The sequence below is a fragment of the Moschus berezovskii genome, chromosome 22 (assembly GCF_049115385.1).
Source record: "Moschus berezovskii isolate FMDL1 chromosome 22, NW_MosBer_1.0, whole genome shotgun sequence".
In the NCBI taxonomy this organism is placed as follows: domain Eukaryota; kingdom Metazoa; phylum Chordata; class Mammalia; order Artiodactyla; family Moschidae; genus Moschus; species Moschus berezovskii.
The window spans coordinates 16,013,251-16,031,175 of NC_142481.1; the positions used below are offsets into that span (position 1 = coordinate 16,013,251).

The 17,925-nt window shown below is 35.3% G+C and overlaps 1 protein-coding gene across 5 annotated transcripts in view; it reads right to left on the bottom strand.

The window, feature by feature from the left end:
* Nucleotides 1-384: 384 nt before the first annotated feature.
* The window catches only part of ZNF570 (zinc finger protein 570), a 36,563-nt gene continuing 19,022 nt past the window's right edge, over nucleotides 385-17,925 (bottom strand). For 4 of the 5 annotated variants that reach the window (XM_055410848.2, XM_055410850.2, XM_055410851.2 and 1 more), the window contains one exon: nucleotides 385-7,827. In XM_055410848.2, coding sequence (XP_055266823.2) covers nucleotides 6,473-7,827 — 1,355 coding nt within the window. In that variant the 3' untranslated portion in view covers nucleotides 385-6,472. Of the gene's footprint in view, nucleotides 7,828-12,185; nucleotides 12,275-17,925 lie in introns of all 5 variants that reach the window. The other variant, XM_088830875.1, reaches the window with a different exon arrangement.

A 17,925-nucleotide genomic window follows, 5' to 3' on the forward strand; every position in this document is an offset into this window, starting at 1 on the left:
GACTGAGCAACTGAACAACAACAAATAGGCCTGTAACAACAATAAAAAAAGGCAATTAAATCAGTAATCACAAACCTCCCAACAAAGAAAAGCTCAGGACAAGATGGCTTAACTGGTGAATTTTAGAATAACACCAATACTTCTTAAACTTTTCCCACAAATTGAATTAAATAGAAAACTAACAAACTCATCCAACATTACCTTGATTTCAGAGCCAAAAACAAAACAACAAAAAACCCCAAAAAATCTACTAGGAAAAAAAAGCAAACAAACCTGAAAGCCAGTAACCCTAATGAATAGGATGCAAATATCCTCAAAACAGTACTGGCAATAATAATATGCTAATGAATTCAGCAAGCTATTGAAAGGATTAATATTGTGGCCAAGTGTAATTTATCCAGGTCCTATGAGGGTGTTTCAACATAGGAAACCAATGTAATGTGCTACATTTATAAAATAAAGAGGAAAAATCTAAATAATCGTATCAACTGATGCAGAAATATGTCTGAATTAAAACTATAAAACTCTTAGGACAAAATATAGGTGTAGATCTTTGTGACCTTGGATTATGGTTTCTTAGATACGATTCCAAAGGAAAGAAATAGATTGGAATTCATCAAAATTAAAAACTTTTCCTTCAAAGGGCACTGCCAAGAAAGTGAAGAGAGAACCTACAAAAATGGGGTAATATGTTTACAAATAACATATCTGATAAGTGACTTGTCTGACTCCTTTTGCTGTAAGGAATACCAAAGCTGAGTGGCTTATCCACAACAGAAATGTGTCACAGTTCTTGAGGCTGGGAAGTGCAAGATGAAGGTGCTGGCAGATTCAATGTCTGGTAAGGGTCTACTTTCTGTTTCATAGGTGGATATCTTTTCACTGTGTGCTAACATGGCAGAAGGAGCAAGTGAGCTCTTTGGGCTCACTTATAAGGGTACTACTCCCATTTGTGAGGGCTCTGCTTTTATGACATAACTGTCCTCTGAATGCCCCACCTCCAAATACCTTTACATTTGTCATTAGGGTTTGACACGTGGATTTTTATTTGTGGGGGTGGGGGGACACAAACATTCAGACCATAGCAGAACTTGTATGTAGAGTACATGAAGCACTCTGATAGTTCAACAATAAAAAGGATGCCATTGTTAGGGACTGAGTATGCATATGTTGAAATCCTAACCCACAACTGGAAGGTGCAGCCTTTGGGAGGTAATCATTTCATAGTGTGTAACTATACCAAGTGGGCTTCTCTGGTGGCTCAGAGGGTAAAGCATCTGCCTGCAATGTGAGAGACCTGGGTTCAATTCCTGGGTCGGGGAGATCCCCTGCAGAAGGAAATAGCAACCCACTCCAGTACCCTTGCCTGGAAAATCCCATGGATGGAGAAGCCTGGTAGGCTACAGTCCATGGGGTCACAGAGTTGGACACGACTGAGTGACTTCAGTTTCTTTTCTTTTTCTTTCTAAATATACCAAAATATTGGAGAAAGCAATGGCACCCCACTCCAGTACTCTTGCCTGGAAAATCCCATGGACGGAGGAGCCTGGTAGGGGGCAGTCCATGGGGTCACTAAGAGTCGGACAAGACTGAGCAATTTCACTTTCACTTTTCACTTTCATGCATTGGAGAAAGAAATGGCAGCCCACTCCAGTGTTCTTGCCTGGAGAATCCCAAGGATGGGGGAGCCTGGTGGGCTGCCGTCTGTGGGGTCACACAGATTCAGAGATGACTGAAGTGACTTAGCATAGTGTACCAAAACATTACATTGTACATTTTAAATATATATAATTTTAATTTGCTAATCATACCTCAGTAAAGCTGGGGGAAAAAAGAATGATGGGGGAAAAAATGTGTAGTAAGTAGGCTATAAAACTCTTAGCATAAAAATAGTCATGCTCAAAATACTGATTCCTAGAGGAAAAGTCACCAGATTAACAGTGATTGCATTTGGAAGTCGACTGTGTACAAACTTCTTTCTGAAGAAAATGGTGACTATGGGTTGAATGAATGGTGAATATGGCATGTCTGAGGTACAGTGAAGAAATAACTGACCAAAACAAACATTAAATGTTTTTTAAATTATGAAATAGTTTAAATATACAGAAAGATACAGAGAATAAAATCCCACAACCAGCTTTATTATTTTAGAAGAATTGGCTATGATTGCTTATTTTTTCAACAAATGATTTCTCATTTTTCCTCCTCGCTAGAGGTCATCACAATTTGATGATTACTTCCATGAATGTTATTACACTATTTTCATATAGTATTCAGCCATGAAAAAATACATAATTTTGATTTGCATGTTTTCAAACTTTACATAAGTAGAACCATATCATATAAAATACCCCCTAGTTCAATTTCAGTATTGTTTCTCAGGTGTATCCAGGTTGATAGAAGTATCTCTAGTTCCTTCATTTCAACTTCAAGTTTAACATTTAAACCCCAGTAATTTTCTTAATTGCCTAAAACTTTTCATTTCTACAAACACTGAAATGGGTCTTCATGTACATCTCCCTGAACACGAGAGGCTCTGTAGATGTTTAAGTTGAATTTCTGGGTCAAAGAGTATCCATATCTTCAACTTTACTAGATATTGACAAATTCTTTTTTAAAAAACTACAGTAAGTCCCCTATACAGGAATGAGTTCTGTTTCAAGAAAATGTTAAGTCCAATTTTTCCAAGTCCAACTAAGTTAGCCTGGGTACCCAGCTGACACAATTGGCTATATAGAACTCTACTGTAATAGCTTTCCCTGGAGAAGGGAATGAATGGCAACCCACTCCAGTATTCTTGCCTCGAGAATTCTGTGGATTTTTCATACAAATCATACATAAAAAGCAAAAAATAACACATTTTTAATCTTATAGTACAGTACCTTGAAAAGTACAGTGGTACAATAAAACAGCTGGCATACAGGGGCTGGCATCAAGGGAACAGGCAAGAATTACTGACTGGAGGAGGGAAATGGGATATGGTAAATCTGAAGGATTGTCAGCAATAGAAGATATCAGCTACATCACTGCCTGCTTTTACGCTTGTTTCTGGACATCCTGGACTTGAAATATACTGTACTATTGTGCTCTATACTGTGAAGTACACAAAAGCACAGCTACTTGTAGAGGATGGACGCATGTCACAAGGTATGCCAGACATGTAAACTAACTTACATGACTAGACATGTGAATGCACATACACATCTTTGAAAGCTTGCAACTTGAAGGTTTGTATGTAGTGGACTTACTGTATTTTCAACTGCATTGTATGATTATTTCTATTGCTCCACATCTTTGCAGTAATTAGTACTGTGATGCTTTTGAAATAGTTCATTGTGATTTTGTTTCCCTCACTGCCATGATGTATATTGTCAATTCTTTTACTACTCCCAAATCCATTCTTTCTCTACTGGCATTTAAACCATCTTTATCATATGCAAATTTTCTACAAATAGATTCAATAATTTTATTGCTGTTCTTTAGAATTCACATGTCATAGATCAATTTTAAAAGTTTTAAGATTTGATGTGAAATTAAAGGGCAAAAAGGCCTATTGAGGAATTTTGTTGGAATTGCAGTGAATTTGTTAATCAGAAATAATTGATAACTTATTATCTTGAGTATCTTCAGCCTAGGCTACATAATGCCCTTTGATTTATTTTATTATTCTTGTTTTCTGGACCTAGAAAATCTATTGTTTTAACTCTGAGGATCTGGTCTTTGTATCAATCATGTTGTCTCCTCATGTCTAAATTGGTGTGTGGCAAACAGCAGCTACTCAATATTCACTGAATGAAACTATGTATATATATGTGTGTGTGTGTATAGTTTGTAATTTTCTTCCTTCTCTCAATCCCCTTTTGATTTTATAATCAATCACCTGATAAAAATTTATAAACTTTGTATTTTTTTTCTGTAGTATGAAACAGTTTAGATGAAATCACCTAGATTAACCCATACTATTACTTGGGACTGATGTATTTTTATGCTGCAGTATGAATTTCTTGAGGTTTTGGAGTTAACTGCAATACTCTGTGCTTGATCTAAATAGAAGTTCTGTATTTTTCTCAGTGAACCTTCATTTTCTTTACTTAGTTTATCTAATTCTTTCTCTTTAGAAACCTAAAACCAGCTCCGTTATATAGTTCTACTTCTATTACTTGCCTATAGTAAAAACACTCCTACATATATTCTAAAGTTTTTAGGTTGTCCCAGTTGTGACCTGCTGCTTTCCATGGATGTTATTCTTTGTCTACTAAGGAATCTTGTTTTAGCTGTAAAGAGTAAATGAGTTGATATACGTTGAGTATGTAGAATAGTGCCTGGTGCAGTAGGCACTCAATACATGTTAGCTATTATTATTTAATTGAAGATCTGCTATATTTGATGCACTAGGTGAAGTACTTTACATGAAAATTTCTTACTTAATATGCAACAATCTACAACAGACACTTATTTCATTCAATACATTTCTACACTACAGTATCCTTTATTATCTCTATTTTAAGACTTAAAGAAAACCCTGAGTTTCAGATAAGTCAAGCAAATTATTCAAATTCACACAATGCCAGAATAGTAGGAGAGCTATGATTTTCCAGAATCTAAGCTCTTAGTCCTGGTAAGTACCTAGATCTAGTGCCTAGATCTGAGAGAGAAACAAATAAAATAAGGCTGAAAGGTATATAAGAACTAGATAACGAAGCTCCTCATAGACAGTTTTAAAGACTGTAGATGTTAAAGAACAGCAAGGCAGTGATGTATTATTATACTTGAAAATGATCATTTTGGGTGCATGGTGGGAAATGAATTTAAGGGGACCAAAAGTTGATAGAGGAAGATCTGTTAGAAAGCTATATATAGAGTGATCCTCATGACTGGTCAACAGAAACTAATAGAATTCTATAGCTGAAACTACCATTTAGTAATCACTTTTGAAAATCCAGATGCACATTAGAAATATCTTGGAAATTTTTTAGAAACAGAGATGCCCAGGTATTACTTTTCCCCCCAAAACTCCGGATGTGATTCTAATGAGCAGCCATGTTTAAAAACAACTGGATATATGATGATCTTTTACTTTCATCTAGTTTCACTTTTTCTATTTCATATTCAGTTCTCCCATTTCATTTACTTGGTTTTCCAATCTGTCTCATATTTTGTTATTCTTTCTCAAGGCTTTATCAAGTGTAGTAGAACAGCTTTTGTATACATACATACATACATATATAATATGTATAATATATATATTTTAGAAAATATGAATTTTTGCTTAGCTAAAAAATTTATGACATTTTGGCTCCACTTGTTTGACTAAGTATGAATAGAATGCTAGATTTCTAACTTATATTCACTCAAAACTTTGATATAGTCCCATTTATTCTGGCATCTAGTATTACTGCTAAAAGTCTAGAAAGCTTATTATTTTAGTGATTTTTAAAAAAAATTTTTGAATGATGCTTGAAACTTCAATTCCGAGAATATAAAGAAATACTATGTTGTTAAAAAAAAACAAGAAATTAACATGTGACACAGTAACTAAAGTATAGATTTGGTTCAAATTTAACAAAATTTTATGCTAGAGTCCATTATTAGTCTTCATATCTTACTCAAGATTCCACACTGTATTTAGTTGCATTGAACATGAAACAAATTCTGATAAATTCTCTTTTCATTTTTATTGTTACAAATATTTTCTAATTTTCCTTGTTATGTTTCTTAGATACACCCATCATAAAACTAGACATTTCCAAATACATGGGTTTTTTAAAGTGTCCTTGATATTAATTTCTAATTTTGATATTCTCATTTACGTGCTTTCTTCTCTGCAATCACCCTGTGTTTTTCCAATCTTTTAACTTCATTGAGGCTTTTGATGGCTAAGTCAAAGATTTCTCTTGGTAAATGTCACATTGCACTTGAAAATGTGTAGATTATTTTCAAATATCTTTTGATATTGATTTCTAACATAATTCCACAGTGATACGAGACTCTGTATGATTTCAGTACTTTTAGACCATGAAACTTTTGCACCTCATTTTACATCCCTGGATATGTTACAAAGTCTCTTGGTTTATAGTCTATGGGAACTTCAATAGATCTTATATCCTACTGTTGTGTGAAAATTATATAAATCTTAATTATGTTGAATTGGTTCATAAATAGTGCTTTTCTATTCTACTATATCCTTCTACTTTTCTGCCTATTCACTCTATTAATTTTTGAAAGTTTGATATTGAAACTCCAACTAAAAGTCTTATCTACTTAAAAAAATAATTGTAATATACAATGGAACTATATAACTTTGTTTTGTATTTTCCAAGTCTCCTGTAAATGTGTTATCATACTTTGATAATTTAAAAAATTTTTAAAAAAGGAGAGCTATAGAGTGATCCATGTGAGATGAGTCTTAAACTAGGATGGCAATATTAGAGATAGAGAAGAGTATAAATTCCAAAAGTATTTATGAAATAGTCTACAGGACTTGGTGATTGACTGGATTGGGTGGTGAGAGTGACTCCCCAAGATGGATTCTCTGATGATGAGCGAGGTGTGCATGCTGCCTGAAAGTTTTCTTGCATTCTTTACATTCATAGGGTCTCTCTCCAGTATGAATTCTCTGGTGTTGGGAAAGGGATCCACAGTAACTAAAAGCCTTTCCACAAACATTACATTCATAAGGCTTCTCTCCAGTATGAACTCTCTGATGTTGAGTAAGGGATGAATCATTGCTAAAAGCCTTCCCACATTTAATACATTCATAGGGTTTCTCTCCAGTATGAACTCTCTGATGTTGAGCAAGGTAGGCAATCTGGCTGAATGCTTTCCTACATTGCTGACATTTATAAGGTTTTTCTCCAGTATGAATTCTCTGATGTTGAGCAAGGTGTGAATTCTGGCTGAAAGCCTTCCCACATTCCTTACATTCATAGGGTCTCTCTCCAGTATGTATTCTCTGATGTACAGTAAGGTATGCACGAAGGCTAAATGCTTTCCCACAGACATTACATTCATAAGGTTTCTCACCAGTATGAACTCTCTGGTGTTGAGCAATAGATGATCTATTGCTAAATGCTTTCCCACATTCAATACATTCATAGGGTTTCTCTCCAGTATGGACTCTCTGATGTTGAGCAAGGTAAGCAAACTGGCTGAAGGCTTTCCTACACACCTTGCATTCATAAGGTTTTTCTCCAGTATGAACTCGCAGGTGTTGAACGAGGTGTGCATTCTGACTGAAGGCTTTCCTACATTCCTTACACTCATAAGGCTTTTCTCCAGTATGAATCCTCTGATGTTGAACAAGATTTGACCTCTGGCTGAATGCTTTCCCACATTCTACACATTTATAGGGTTTCTCTCCAGTATGAATTCTTTGATGAAGAGTAAGGGATGAACTCTGGCTGAAGACTTTTTCACAGTCATTACATTTCAAAAGTTTCTTCTCTGTATAGATACTCTTGGGCTTAATGGCAATTAATTTTTTTTTAAAGTTTTTATGTGTGTTATGTTTATGTACTTTCTCTTCTTTGGGGATTATCTGTTGTGTATGAAGTAGTGTGTTGGGATGGAAACTTCTCCAAGTTTTGTTATATTCTTGTCCTCTTTCATCAACAGGGCCTTCTTCATGAGTGATTGTCTCTTCCTTGAAATATGCTTTCTGATTCATTGGTTGCCCTTTATGATGGCCCTCACATTTCCATTCTTCTTTCAAACTGGAGTACTCAAGGCCATAGCTTGTAAGTTTTTCTATTACCTTCTGAGATGATTGTGATTCATAAATGTCCTGCTTTGGGGTTAATTCTTCAGTCTCACACATAGATTCCCAGTCTGAAAAATAAGAATAATAAAAAAATTCTCCTCTATTAAGTACCAGAAGGTACATTTATAAAAGTGCATCCATGAAGTATGTGAATTTAACAGCAAATAAAACCCACAAGAACACTGGTTTTTGTAGTTCTGAAGAGTGCAAAAACAATAACTGAAAATAAGTCATGGAGTAACTGGAGGAGGAGAGTGGAGAAGACTCTTGAGAGTCCCGTGGACTGCAAGGAAGTCAAACCAGTCAGTCCTAAAGGAAACCAACTCTGAATATTCATTGGAAAGACTGATACTGAAGCTTCAATACTTTGGCCATCTGATGTGAGAGCCGACTCACTGGAAAAGACCCTGATACTGGGAAAGATTAAGGGCATGAGGAGAAGGGGGCAACAGAGGATGAGATGGTTGGATGGCATCACTGACTCAACGGACATGAATTTGAGCAAATTCCAGGAGACGATGAAGGACAGGGAAGTCTGACGTGCTGTTGTCCATGGTGTCACAAAGAGCTGGACACGACCAAGTGGCTAAACCACAACAACAAACTCAAGGAGGAATGATTCGAATTATAAGGAAATCAATACAATAAATCATAGGTCAAGAAGGATTTGTGTAGGTGGTTGGACCTGGTTATAATTTTATGCATGTATGAATAACATAGGAACCGAAATAATCTCCACTCTTACAGTTACTTCTTTCAAGAACATTCATTGAACCTTGTGCCAGGTACTATTCTATATGCTTTCAGTTTTGAAAGAAATGAAGATCCTTACCTTCATGGATCTTACATTCTTGGGGAGACCAGAAATAAATGCTAAATAAGTAAATTTTATTGTATGTTAGAAGGTACTTAGTGCTATGGAAAAAAAAAAAGCAGGGTAAGAGAGATCAGAAGTGATGGTGAAGTCAAAGGAGGGAATCATTAATAAGTTAACACTGAAGCAAAGAATTGAAGGAAGTGAAAAAGTTAGTCACTTAGATATTCAGAGAAAGAACATTCTGGACAGCAGAAACAGCCTAAAAGCAAAGGCATGTTTGGTTTGTCTGAGGAGTAACAAAGTCAATGTGGCTAGAGAGGGCTGAGATGAAGTCAGAGGTAAAGGATAATTAGATTATTTAAGCTTTGAAGTGAAGTCACTCAGTTGTGTCTGACTCTTTACGATCCCATGGACTGTAGCCCACCAGGCTCTACAGTCCATGGAATTTTCCAGGCAAGAGTACTGGAGTGGGTTGCCATTTCCTTCTCCAGGGGATCTTCCTAACCCAGGGGTCGAACCCAGGTCTCCTGCACTGCAGGCAGATGCTTTACCATCTGAGCCACCAGGGAAGCCCGATAGGCTTTCTAATGAATTTGGCTTTTACTCTGAGTGAGATGGAGAGCCACTGAAGTGGTATGAGTAGTATGAGTGGTATGAGTCACTGAAGTGGTGTGAGTACAGAAGTGACACCTAGTTACAGTTTAATTAAATTACTGGAAGGTGGAGAGCAAGAGGAGAAGAAAAGGGACCTACTATTGTAGCAATCAATGTGAGAAATAATAATTATTTAGACCAGAGAGATATCAATGAAGATATAAAGAGGTGGTCAGATTCTATTTAATTTTTCCTCTTGGAAAGGCCAAGAAGATATCCTGACAGATTGGATATAGAATGTAACAGATGGAGAAGGAAATGGCAACCCACTCCAGTGTTCTTGCCTGGAGAATCCCAGGGACAGGGGAGCCTGGTGGGCTTCTGTCTGTGGGGTTACACAGAGTCGGACACGACTGAAGCGACTTAGCAGCAGCAGCAGCAGCAAACTGATTGCACAAGATAAAGGGAATGAAAGGGCAAGTCACTGAAACGCTGGGGTCTCATCTTTTCCAAGATCCTGTATGTTCGTGGATCTCTCCATACTGTTCTTTGTTACATTTTATAAAAATCACTTTCAGGTTTATGGAAACTGTGAGCAGTTTTTTAAAAAATGAGTTACATGGAAGAAAGAACAGCAACTAAGGTTTTTGTGATTAATTTGATTAGACTTCCAGTAGGAAGTATTTCGTTTATCTGCACATAGAAAATGAATATTAAAATATCCACACCCCAAGGCTACCAGGAAAAAAAAAAAGTAGCTAACAGCTGTTGGTCTAAAATGTGGTTTTATTATGCAGAGATTGGAATAAGCTTGTAATTGTGAATTAAAGCTAGAGCAGTTTTAAAAAATGTTGAATAGGTTTTCTAACCCCAACATTTAATATCAGTTTTCTGTTAAGAAATAAAGTGTTTGCACCATAAAAAAAAAAAAAAAAAAGAATGTAACAGAAAGAGATAAGACAAACATGCCTTCCAAGTTTATGGTTTGAACAATGAAAGGATGGAACAGCCATCAACATTGGCCAGTGAACCCTCCCACACTGCTGACAGAGAACAAACTAGTAAGGAGAGGGACACAGGGGGAGGCAAGATAGGGGCAGAGGATTTAGAGGTACAAACTGCTATACATAAAATAAACTACAAGAATATATTGTAGAGAGCAGAGAATATAGACAGTATTTTATAATTACTATAAATGGAGTATAATTTATAAAACTTTTGAATCACTATGTTGTATACCTTAAACTAATATAATACACTAAATCATCAACTATGAATGCATGTTCAATTGCTAAGTTGTATCCAACTTTTTGCGACTCCATGAACTGTAGCCTGCTAGGCTCCTATGTCCATGGGATTTCCCAGGCAAGAATACTGGAGTGGGTTGCCATTTCCTTTTCCAGGGGATCTTCCCAACTCAGGGATCAAAACTATGTCTCTTGCATTGGCAGGCAGGTTCTTTATCCTGGAACCACCAGGGAAGCCCACACTAAATCAACTATACTTTAAAAAAAAAACAAAAACAAAGAAGTCTGGACTCGAGATTTTTAAATTGGGAGTTGCCAGCATATAGATGGTATTTAACAAGACTATATTATCAAGAGAATGATCATATATAGAAGAGAAAGGAGCAAAGGAATAAACCCCAGAGCACTCCAACATAAAGATATTCAGGAAAAGATATTAAGAAGGGCAAATGTAAGTAAGAAAAAATCAGAGGTGAGAACATTAATACCAGGTTATAATAAAAATCAACTTGTTCAATGATTTATATTGAAAAAGAATAAAATACACTTTCACAATAACATACACAGTTTGGAATATATTATTAACAAATGACACAAAGGGAATTCTCTGGCTGTCTAGGGGTTAGGACTCCATGCTTTCATTGTGGAGGGTCGGGTTCAATCCCTGGTTAGGGAACTACAATCTTGGAAACCACACACAGCAGATAAAAAGAAGAAATGTCATGAAAATAATTAATAAAACAATGGCTAACAACAGTAACCATTAGTAAGAATTATCTTTCTTTATATATATAAAGTATGCACTGGGACTCGCAAAATACCACATAGATAAATAAAAGGCACATAATAGAATATAGAAGCTATGTGGGAAAGTACTATACTATTTATACTTCTTTTTTCAAATAAGAATATTATCTTGCAATTTTAGAATCAATTTCAAAAAGCAATAGAAGAAAGCATAAGGAAAAAAACTTTACAATTATAATAAGGGACTGCCTCCTAAAAACTGAATAAATGGAGAAGATGCACACCTTTCTTTTTATATATGAGGAACCAACATGGTAAAGCCACAAAGTCTCATCAAATTTACCTATTATGTTCTTTCAATTACAGTCAGAGCCTACTGTGATTTCTTAAAAGAACTGTGCAATAAAGAATGTGGTAGGCCTTTGTCCCTGTTTCCCAGGAGGTAACCTCTAAGTCATCTGAACTACTGGAAAGAGGTCTTTGTTATTCATGGTGAGCCTCTTGGACTACACCTGATAGTTAACACTAAATAAGGCGACTCATGATGACTGCTTAGGTAGTTTTTGCTAAGGAGATGACTCAGGCTGGAGGCAAACCATGTTGGAAAGACCAACTGTATGATCAGAGGGTTGGAGCTTTGAGCCACCATATCAGTCTGACTTTTGGGAAAGGAAGAAAGGGTTGGAGACTGAGTCACATTGGGTAATGATTCACTCAGTCATGCCTACATTCTGAAACAAAACAAAACCAACCTCCCACTGCCGCCCCCCGCCCCCAATACACAAAAAACTCTGGACACTGAAGCTCAAGAGAGCTTCCCTGGCTGGTAATATTCTTTTGAATACTGAGATGCCTGATGGATCCTTATGACAACTGAAACCTTACATCTGTAACTCTCCCAGCCTTCCACCTTTGGTGCCTTTCATTTTGGCTAATTCTGATCTGCAGTCTCTGTTACAGTAAAAGTGTAATCATAAGAATATGCTTGAATTCTGTGAGTCATTCTAGTTAACTGTCAAACCTGAGGGTGACTCTAGGCGTTCTCAAATGTGCAGCCAGCTGGTCAGAAATGAGGGTGGCCCCAAGGATGCTCCAACTTGCAGCTGGTGTCTGAAATAAGCACAATCTTGTAGAATGCTCTCTTCTCAGATTTTACAGTTTGGCAAACTCATTGCAAGAATTTTTTTCTTTTTTTGAGGAAATTTCCTGGTGGTCCAGAGGTTAGCACTCAACCCTTTCACTGCCATGGGCCTGGGTTCAATGGTTGGGGAACTAAGATCCTATGAGCCAAACAGTATGGCCAAAACAAAACCTTGTGACTTAAAAAAAAAAATTATTTTCTAAAGTTCACCAAAAAAATATACATAAATCTAGGATGGACTATATGTTGGCCCATAAAACAATCTTAATAAATTTTCAAAGATTGAAATCATACTAAGTATCTTTTTAAATCATAATGGACTGAAACTATAAATCAACAGCAACATAAAAACTGGAAAATCCACAAATACATGGAAATTAAACAGCACACATTTACACAACCAATGGGTCAAAGAAGAAATCACAGAAGAATTTAAAAATATCTTAACAACAAATGAAAATAAAAATGCAACATACCAAAATTTATGGGATGCATCAGAAATAGTTATAGCTGTGAAGGTTTACATCACAAAAGAAGAAAAATATCAAATAAATATTAACAAACTAGAAAAAGAGTAAACTAAACCAAATGTAGAAGAAGAAAAAATAATAAAGATTCAACCAGAGATAAACCAAATTTAAAAAGCAATAGAAAGAATCAATGAAACCAAGAGTTTGTTTTTCAGTAAGATCAACAAAATTGATGAACCTTTAGACTGACTAATAAAAAAGAGCAATTCAACTGAAGTCAGAAATTACTCCAGTCAGAGCAATTAGGCAAGAAAAGCAAATAAAAAGCACTGAAATTAGAAAAGAGGAAATAAAATTATTTCTGTTTGTAGACAACATGATCTTACACATAGACATTCTTAACACTCCACAAAAGAAAAACAAACACTTGTTATAACAAACTCAGCACAGTCAGAATACAAAGTCAACACACAGCAATCAGTTGCACTTCTATACATTAACAATGAACAATCTGAAAAGAATCTTGAAAAGGAAGAAGGTAGTTGGAGGTGTCACATTTCCTGATTTCAAAACATATTACAAAGCTACACTACACAAAACACTGTGATATGACATAAAGATATATATATATATATAAAATGATGCTAGAAAAATTAAATATCCACATGCAAAACAAAGAAGTTGTTACACCACACATAAAAATTAACCCAAAATGGATAAAAGACTTAACCTAAAACTTAAAACTAAAATACTCTTAGAAGGAAACATAGGGAAAAATCTTCATGACATTATATTTAGCAATGATTTACTGGTTATGATACCAAAAGCACAAGTAATAAAAGAAAAAAGTAGACAAATTGAACTTCATGAAAATTAAAGACTTACTGTGCATAAAAGGACACAATCAACAGAGTGAAAGTCAACCCACAGAGATTATGGGAGAAAATATTTGCCAATTATGTATCTGAAAAGAGGTTAATAAGAACTGCTAAAACTCAACAAAATTAGATTATGAGACTGGACAAAAAAATGTTTAGCTATATACTGTTCACAAAAGAAACACATAGAAAGTAAGAGAGTAAAGGAGTGAAGAAAACTACACTAAAGAAATAGTAACAAAAGAAGGCCTTATAAGTTCTATCAAGCTAAATAGTTAAGGGAAGAATCATCACTAAAAAATAATAATAATAGAAGAATTCACCAAAAGATAATCTTTCTGGGATTATCCAGAAAGATAATCCCCAAAACATATAATAAAACACTCATAATACTGCTCAAGATTTTTTTAAAAATCAGTGGCCTCAGAAGAACTGACCAGCACAATTAATGAGCCTAATCCAATGAACATATATCAAATGCTGTACTACACAAGTAGCAGACATTTTCCAGAACACAGTTTATCAAAATTTACTCCCTAGACATAAAATAGGCTTCAAAGTACTTCAAAGTATTCATATTAAACAGACTGTATCCTCCACCTGCAATGTAGTTAAAACAAAAACTTAAATTTGGAACTTAAAGCTTCCAAATAATTCATGGTCAAGAAAAAAAAAATCTGTGGAAATTAGAAAATGCTAAGATATACATGATAACAAAAATACTACATGTCAAAATATGTGGACTATATTCCTAACATAGTTAAATGCTTAGAAAAGAGAAAGCCTCAAAAACACTGAATTATCTAAGTTTAAAAGCTAAAAAAAAAGATGTCCCTGGTAGTATAGTGGATTTGAATCTGCCTGCCAATACAGAGGACATGGGTTTGATTCCTGGTCTGGAAAGATTCCACATGCCTCGGAGCAACTAAGCCTGTGTGCCACAACTACTGAGCTAGTGCTCTAGAGCCTGTGAGCTGCAACTACCGAGCCCACACACCAGAACTGCTGAAGCCAGTGCAGTCTAAGGCCCACAAGCCTGAACACTGAGCCCACATACTCCGACTACTGAGCCTGTGTGCCTAGAGCCTGTGCTCTGCAACAAGAGAAGCCACCACAACAAAAATGAAGAGTAGCCCCCACTCACCCCAATTAGAAAAAGGCTGCACACAGCAACAAAGGCCGAGCACAACCAAAAATAAACAAAATTTTTATAAATATTTTAAAAGAGAGAAAATAGCATAAAAATGTAGGAGGAATAAAATAGAGGAAAACTACTTAACAATAATTTAAAGATAAATTAGAGATAATCAGTGAGGTAAAAAATGTCTGAAAACATCAATAAGTTGAAAGATTTGTTTCTTTCTTTTTAGAAGGAAAAATAGGTCATGATTACATATACTGCTGCTGCTGCTGCTGCTAAGTCGCTTCGGTCGTGTCCAACTCTGTGCAACCCCATAGACGGCACTGGAATGGGTTGCCATTTCCTTCTCCAAGGCATGAAAGTAAACAGTGAAAGTGAAGTTGCTCAGTCGTGTCTGACTCAGCGACCCCATGGACTGCAGCCTACCAGGCTCCTCCGTCCATGGCATTTTCCAGGCAAGAGTACTGGAGTGGGGTGCCATTGCCTTCTCCAATGATTACATATACTACCAACTTTAGATAAGAGAAAATAATAACTTAAATAAATTTGAAAACTTACATGAGAAGTATAAATCTTTAGAAAAATACCATAATTCCACAACTATAGGAGAAATAAAAAATAGATTCTTATAACAGAAATTGAATTATTAAATTCTTTTCATACATAAAAAAATCCCAGGTCAAGATGAACAAAGTTCTACCAGACATCCAAAAACAAACATTTTCTATTTTACCCAAAATCTTCTAAGGAAGAAAAAGATTTTATGAGAATAGGACAACTTTGATTCTAAGATCTGACGAGGAGTACACGAAAGGAAAATTGAAGGCCAACCTCACTGACAAACACAGACGAAAAAAACCTAAAGAAAATATTGGCAGATAGCAACTAGCTATGAATGGAAAAGATAAAGATAGGTCTCAGGAATTCAAGATTGGTTCAACATTAAAAATATAATTCACTACATAAAAAAGAAAACATCATCTAATCACCTACAGATATAGAAAAACATTTATTGAAATTCAAAAGCTTTCTACAATCAAAACCCTTAACAAATGGTAATGAAAGGGTATCTACCAGAAATCTTTAAACATCAGAATTATTAATAACAAAATATTATAGCACTTCCTAGGTGGCGCAGTGGTAAAGAAACTGCCTGCCAATCCAGGAGACATGGGTTCAATCCCTGGATCGGTGATATCCCCTGGAGGATGGCGTGGCAACCTACTCAAGTATTCTTGCCTGGAGAATCCCCATGGACAGAGGAGCCTTATGGGCTTACAGTTCATAAGGTCGTAAAGAGTTGGACATGACTGAAGTGACTTAGCATATACAAAGCACTTCAATTGAGACCATAAATTGATAAAAATACCTGCCATCACTACTTTGATTCATACTGTATTGGTGATCTAAGGATAATAGAAAAAAGAAATTAAGGATTAAGAATTTATAGTGAAGAAACTGCCATTATTCACAGACATACCCACCCACAGAAAAAGTAAAGGAAATCTAAAAATTACTAATAGTAATGTGAGTTTTCCAATGTTGCTAGATAGAAGGTCAAGGTATAAAAGTTAGTTTTATTTCTGTGTATGAGCAACAAACTGAAAACACAGAGAATGTTTAACACAGGAACAAAATTTAAATGTCTAGAAATTAATCTAATAGAAGATGTGTGTGGCCTTTATAGAGAAACACATTGAAAGAATTTAAAATCTAAGTAAACAGAAAGATAAACTATGTTTACAAATAGAAAAAATAATCCAAAATCAGTATGTAGAATAAATAAAATGTAAACTAAAAGCCAATAGCTTTTTGTTTTCTGGTGGAAACTGACAAGCTCACCTAAACTTCAGTTAGATGTCCAAAGTGCAAATTCTGAAGAACATAAAGAAGGTATAGGGACTTATTCTAACAAATATTCAGTTTTTACATTAAAATATTTTTTTAAGATAGTGTGGTACTTTCAAGAGAGAGGGGACATACGTATACTTATGGCTGATTCACACTGATATATGGCAGAAACCAACACAATACTATAAAGCAATTATCCTCCAACTAAAAATAAATAAATTTTTTAAAAAGATAGTGTGGTACTGGCAAAAGGAAACAGAATCAATGTAATGGAACAGAGGTCAAAATCAGATTCATAAATATACTATTCAGTTCAGTTCAGTTAGGTTGGCCAAAAAGTTCATTTGCGTTTTCTGTGGCATCTTACTAAAAATCCAAACAAAGATTTTGGCCAACCCAATATAACCCGCTATATTAAGAGGTAACATTCAGGACAATAAGCTCACGACGTCTTCAGTAAATGTCTAGGACACTTGGTTTTCCATAACGAGTAGAAATTACTTCAATCTCAAAAATCAATTGTTGGACTATGGCACTAAATGTAAAGAAGAATCTTTAGAGGACAGTTTAAGAATACCCATATGACTTCAGAATACAGAAAGGTTTCTTAAAATATCAAAAATCATAGGCTACACAAATCAAAACTACAATGAGATATCATCTCATACCTGTCAGAATGGTCATCATTAAAAAGACCAGAAATAACAAGTGATGGTGAGAATGTGAAAAAAATGGAACCCTCGACACTGTTGGTAGGGATGTAAATTGGTACAGCCACTGTGGAAAACAGTACAGAGGTTCCTCAGAAAACGAAATATGACCAGAAAACTACCGTATGATCTAGCAATTCCATTCCTGGGTATATATCCAAAGAAAATGAAAACATTAATTCAAAAAGATACAAGCACCTCAGTGTTCATAGCAGCATTGTTTACAACAGCCTAACTGTTCATTAACAGATGAATGGATAAAGATATGACATACTGGGAGTGTAAGACTTAGTGCTTTCACTGCCATAGGCCCAGGTTTGAACCCTGATTGGGGAACTAAGATCCCACCAGTTGCAAACTGTGGCCAAATAAATAAATAAATAAAAGCAACAAGGATATATTGTATAGCACAGGGAGGATAGCCAATATTTTATGATAACTTTAAATGAAGTATAATCTATAAAAATACTGAATCACTATGTTGTTTACCTGAAATATATGTACATCAACAACACCTCATAAAAAAATATATATATCTCTAAAACTGAACAAAGAACTGAGCAGGCACTT